Here is a 6000-nt window from a genome sequence, read left to right as displayed (position 1 = left end):
CCCTCTGCACTTAGAGCCAGGTAAGTGTCGCAGAAAGAGACCAGCTACCTTGAAAGCCCAAAACATTGTCCCCCAAATGCCTCTGCCAGGGGGTTTCCAGGTGGTTCAGGAGCTGCTCACACCACTCACCTTCTTGCTTCAATGTGAGTAGCAGAGGCTGACCCAGGCAGCCTCCAAAATGCCATCCTGAGACAACCCAGGGGTGGAAGGATGCTGGGAAACTGCAAGGAGGCAGCAATGAGAAACCACCAAATCATGGGGACTGGTAGGGCTGAGGGTAATTAAAGTAGTCAAGTAATTAAACATGTGGTGTTTGACTCAGAGCATCCCATCACTGCAGCCCGCTCCAGCTGCACCAAGCAGAAAGGCCAGGCACTAGCTGGGTCTCCTCTATCCTGTGACTTCACCGTTTTCAAGAGGATTTTTCCCTCCTGCAAGACTCACGCTGGGTTTGACTTGGGTTTTTGAATACACCAAGCTCTACGTTTCCAACACAATGAAGTTTCCAACACAATGAAGCTTCCAGCTGACACATGCTCCTCTTCCAAGGCTGACCACAGCCACGTTCCCCACCAGCTGCAAGAACAACCCTGCACGGAGCAAGGAACTGGAGCTGCCGTGGTACACAGCATCCTCTACCCTCAGCCAGAACCTCATTGCGCATCCCAGTGGGCGTGGAGAGGTGCAGGCAACCGGTCACGCTCAGGCCCGTGCTCTGAATGGTGGCAGCATGAGTGCTGGAGGAGGTTTGAGGCATTGGGGTGAAATGGCTTTTTCCAGCCGATGCTTTAACCACCCCAGGGAGAGGTGGCCCAGCTGCTCTGGTGAGCCCTCCTCGAGCATGTCTGGCATTTCTCAAGCGTTTGGGCACAAGAAGCTTCTGCTGTGACACTGCCAAGCCGTTTTGCTGCCAAGGATGGGCAGAGAAAGTAACACCCACAGCTTACAGCACTGCCTGTTGTCCCAAGGGCCAGCCTAGCGTTCTTCTGCAGCGTTTGGGAGGGCAGCAGCCCTGTTTCTACCTTGTTTTTTCAGATGATCCCCCCAGGAGATGTCTCCTGAGAAGTTTCAAGCCCTTTCCCTCCCCTGGGAAGAGCCTGTTGCGGGAGGAATGGGGCAGGCTGGACACCGGGCACCCATGCCAGGGTGGGCTCAGCAGCACATCCTTGCTGACCATCACCACCGCGTCAGGGCTTCAGGATGCTGCTCACCAGGGACCGTCACGTGTGGCTGCGCTTTCTGCATGGACCTGCTGCCAAAAGCAATGGGATGTAGGGAACAGGGCAGCTCTGCGCTGCATCCCCCCCTCCCGCACCCCATGGGGTTCAGGCAGGCTCCATCAGCCCAGAAAACCATTTCTCTTGCCTTGCTTGACAACCCTCCACTGCTTTCTCCTCCCAAGATGGTCGCTGCCAGTAATAGCAGGGAAAGTCACATCCAAGCTGAGAAAATAACATGTTATTTTCCCAGCTGTGATGTCAGAGCTTGTCACACTTGCCAGCTCGGCGGCGGGGTGGGCAAGGCACGCCTGGACATCCCCAAATGGCCACTGGGTCTCACTGCCCCCTCCTCGGGGCTGCAAAAACATTTCTCTTTTTTTTTTTGGTGGAGCTATTTTTTTTGCTCCCCAGCTGGGTGGGAAAGAGCATTTCCCTGCCACTGGGATGGGGCTGCCTGGTGCTCCACAGCCATGAGAGGCACTGCAGGACACAGGATGGGGATGCATCGCTCCTGGGCTCCCAAGAGCATCTCTGCACCCATCTGGGGACACCCACCACAGTGACATCCCCAACCAGGTCCTTCCCCATCCTTGGTGGTGCAAAGCAGCAGTGCATCCTAGACATTTGCGTGGGTTAGAAAACGTTGTCTTTCTTCCCTCCTGCATCCACTGTAGGTTTCAGAGCAGGTTTCCCTCCCTGAGCTATCCCAGCATCCCAGCATCGCGCTGCAGAGGAACACACAACCCACGCTGGCATGATGGAAGAGAAACCCTCTGCCTGCTCCTTGCCACCAGAGGATCCTTCCCTTGCCTTTTCCTTTTCAACAAGCCCCCACCTTGCTCTTAAAATGCACTAAACCAAAGAGAAAAGCCCAAACCCTCTTAACCCATCGCCACCACCCAGCTCTCCGCTCCAGAGCAGCATCGTGCGGGGCGACATCCCCTGCTCCCCACCTTCACCACAAGGTACCCACAACCCCCTCCACGTCCTTCAGAGGCACTTAATCCATTACAAATTTCACAAAGCCTGGCTTGGGGAAGCGCTGGGCCAGAAGAGCAAACAAACAAGGCAGGAATAAAGCCTGGCTCTCAATGAGCAAACCCAGCGCGTGGCGGGAGGTTTTATTTCTTTCCCCACTTCTCCTCTGGCCAACCACCTTTTTTTTTTTTTTTTTAATGACTGCATTTCACTTGCTGCCCCGTAACAAAGCCATCACCTCCTTCGTGACTCCGTGGAGACGAGTTACAATTACAAATTACCACCACAATTAGTGCTAGTTCTTAGAGAAATTAGAAAGGGGAGCGGGAGGCTCGTGTGTGCGATTGATTGCTATTCATTCTGCTTTACAGTGACCTTGCTCTGGAGACGATGATATTCCTTCAGCCTGGAAACCAGATTAAAAAAAAAATTAATTGTAAATTAACAGTAATAACACACATTTCCTTTCAATTAATTTAAGCAGAATGAGGGGGCGTGAAGAGCAGGCGTTTGTTAAGGCCTGTACAGTTTAATTATATTTTTTTTCCACGAGATAATGTAATTAATTTATCTTAGAGGGGTGGGGGGATATGGCAGATCGGGGAGAACAAAGCAGTTAACAGGCAACGGAAAAATTAAGAGCCCATTATGTAAATGCAGCGTGTTTTACAGCCCTGGAGTTGGGAGGGGTGGGGGGGAGCATGGCAGGGTCTGAGAAATAAGTAAAATAATGAGACTGGCTGTCCTGAGGAAGGGTGTAATTAGGTAGGGATGGTACTGAGGGGATGCTGGTTGCACCCTGCTGGTTGGTGCACCCCAGAGCCCCAGGAGGAAGGAGGCTGCACACCCATAGCCAGGGAGGGACCCAGGGATGCTGGGGGCTTCTCCCCCTGTGACCCCCACAGACCTCAGTGAGTTGATGTTGATGAAGCCGGTGGCGTCAGCAGGCTCATAGTCCCCTTGCACGTTCATGCTACAGAGAGAAGGCACCGTTAGTGGGATGCGGCATCCTAGGGGGCTCTTGGGGCATCCTAGGGGGTCTTGGGGCATCCTAGGGGGGCCTTGGGGCTGCCTTTTGGGGAGGGAGACAACGCAGAGGACCCTGGAGCTGGTTGCTCCCCAGGGCTGGTGCCCGCTGCTGCCTCTCCTCAGCTGTGAGGGGCTTGGAGCAGGGAAGCAAGCCCTGGAGAAGGAGCAGCAGAGCCACAGGACCACCCCGATGGCTGTTCCTGGGCTCCTCAGACCCTGCTAGAAACATGACATCAAATTTGCCTCCGCAGTCCTTCGTGTGCATCACCACCTTCCCTTCCTGAGCTCTCGCATTGAAGCAGGGATGCTCCCCTTGCCCCAGAGGTGTCCCATGCCAGGCAGGGGCATTGCCCTGGGGCAGGGACAAGGTCTTGGGCAGGGGACATTGCTCCAGGGCATGGGACAGGGTCCTGGGCAGGGGACGGATGTCCCGGCACCGACGGGGCTTATGGCCACAGCAGCCAGTGCCTTGATGCAACACGGAGCGCATCCCCCTCCCCAAACCAGCAGCCCCACACCAAATCCCAACTCTGATTCCAACATCCCCAAAACACACGGCTCATTTCCCAGAAACCACAAACCTTAAAAGAGGAAGAGGGGGGAAATCAAGAAGAAAAAAAAAAAATAAGAGAAAGAGTTTACAATGATTTTACCTCCCCTGACGGGCTACAGAAAAACCTCTGTGCTTTTATTTTTGCTCATTCGAGTGGTTCTGACCTGCTCTATAATTACGTTACTTTCTACCTACTGTGCAGAGGCATTTCCACACAGCTCTGCCTCTCACAGCTTTCTCTCGGGTTCCTGTGACGCCGTCACTCAAAGGCTTTCAAACCAGCGATGTAGAAATCAAAAAGAAAAGGAAAATGGTTGGAGACGCAGGGAGAATAAGTGCCCCTGCTTTTCTCTCCCTCTCTCTTTTTCCTCCGTCCCACCCCCCTCCATCCTCCTTTTTTTCCTTCTTTCTTTTTTTTTTTTATACTTTATTCATTTAATCTCTCCAAGTGAGAGCGCGAAGCATAATGAAGGGTTGGGACGGATTATTAGGAGCTGTTGATTTTGAGGGGGAGGGAAGGGGGGAAAAAAAGCCAGAGAAGAGAAAGAGAGAAGATAATTTGACATTTACTCCGACTGATCTAAACTCATTCGGGTGTATTTATGGCTTATAAAGTGTTTAGAGAGATTGAAAGGGGTTGAGGGAGGGCTTGGGGGGAGTGAGCGAGCGAGCCAGAGGGAAAACAACGTGAAGAAAAGGGAAAAGACAGAGGAAAAATAAAGTAATATTGACTTAAAAACACGTCTCGTGCTTTGGCCGGGTGCTTGGCTGGGAGGACATGGTTTAGTGTTTGATAGGAATGGTTGGACTCGATGATCCGGTGGGTCTCTTCCAACCTGGTGACTTTATGATTCTATGACAGCATCACCAGTGCCTCTGGGGATGGGATGGAGTGTGGTGGGATGGGGTGTGACAGGATAGGGTGGGATGGGATGCTCAGTGCCATCACCCCTGCCCACCCTGGCCCTCCTGAGCCCCACTCACCTCACCAGCTCCTCATTGTAGAGCGACTGCGGGGACTCCCTGCCCAGGATGTAGACTTGGCCCTTGAAGACCGAGAGGCGCACGGTGCCCACCACGGCCTCCTGCGAGCGCCCGATGCAGTGTCGGAGGAACTCGCACTCCGGGCTGTGCCAGAAGCCTGCGGGCAGGAGGCAGCGTCAGTGGGGACTTGGGACAGCTGGGGTGTCACAGGGGTGCCCGTGATGGGTGGCATCCCCTGGCTAAGCCCTGAAAGGCAGAGCCAGGGTAGCTTGCGAAGGAAGGGAGGCCACCACAGGACCAGGCGAGGGAAATGAGGTGCTGGGACACTTGGGTTCAGCTCTGAGGGTTGGAGACCCTTCCCCTTGGTGGCCCTCAGGTTCCCACCCAGAGAGGAGACTGGAACAAGCCGATGGAGAAGAGGCAGCAAGACCTTTCTCCTTCCAGTTCCTCTGGGTCAGGGCCCTCACAGAAATGAAAAGCTTTCTGAAGTTATTATGAAACTGCCACTCAGACCCCAGCATCTCAGGGGGGTCAGGTGGAGATGGACAGACGGACGTGGCATCTAGTGGGGAGCACGTCCCAGCGCTCCAGGATGGGGATGAGCTGCTTTCTGCTGGGACAGGCAGGGCAGTAATCAGCCCCGAAGAGTCAACACCTGCCTTGGGAAGGGGTCCCAGCCAGGTGACCCCCAGCTCGCTCCCACACCTCATCCCTGCAAGATGTGGAGCAGAGCACTCCCACCAGGTAACACAGTCTGGGGCTGACCCTGGGGCACGGATGTCTCAGCAGCTCCGAGTGGGTTCATCTCCCTGCCCCTTCCTCAGGCAGCGAGGTGAATTTTCCCTGTCACTGTGCTCCCCCGTCACTGCTCACAGTTTGACTTTATCCTCCACACCCGCAGAGCAAGGGCTGCCAGGGACTGGCACCAGCACCTTCCCAAAGCTCCATCTCACCACGACCTCGGCACGCGCCTCTCCCCCCACCTGGCACCCCAAGTCCCTGGCAGATGGGATGAAGCCCCAGCTGGGATCTGGGGTGATGTGCAGTCACACCGCGGCCCCCAAAATGCATCCTGCAGGAGAAGCTGTTGGTGTTGCCATCCACTGGGGCCACCAAACCCACGCCCCCTCCTGTCCCTAAGCCAGGTAATTAGCCAGGGAGCCCTTCGAAACCTGGGATAAAGCCTAGGAGATGGAGAAGGAGATAGAGGCAGAGAGAGAGAAAGAGCCCATTCAC

General features: G+C 54.7%; 1 protein-coding gene across 2 annotated transcripts in view; it reads right to left on the bottom strand.

The window, feature by feature from the left end:
* Positions 1–2295: 2295 nt before the first annotated feature.
* The window catches only part of ASS1 (argininosuccinate synthase 1), a 29622-nt gene continuing 25917 nt past the window's right edge, over positions 2296–6000 (bottom strand). For both annotated transcript variants that reach the window (XM_069873178.1, XM_069873179.1), the window contains 3 exons: positions 4765–4921; positions 3106–3171; positions 2296–2604 (listed from right to left, as the gene is read on the bottom strand). In XM_069873178.1, the coding sequence (XP_069729279.1) occupies positions 2550–2604; positions 3106–3171; positions 4765–4921 (278 nt within the window). In that variant the 3' untranslated portion in view covers positions 2296–2549. The remainder of the gene's footprint in view (positions 2605–3105; positions 3172–4764; positions 4922–6000) is intronic.

Source organism: Phaenicophaeus curvirostris, chromosome 20 (genome assembly GCF_032191515.1).
Source record: "Phaenicophaeus curvirostris isolate KB17595 chromosome 20, BPBGC_Pcur_1.0, whole genome shotgun sequence".
Classification (NCBI taxonomy): Eukaryota; Metazoa; Chordata; class Aves; order Cuculiformes; family Cuculidae; genus Phaenicophaeus; species Phaenicophaeus curvirostris.
The sequence above is the reverse complement of the archived record's forward strand: the minus strand, read 5'-3'. Positions and strand labels throughout refer to the sequence as shown.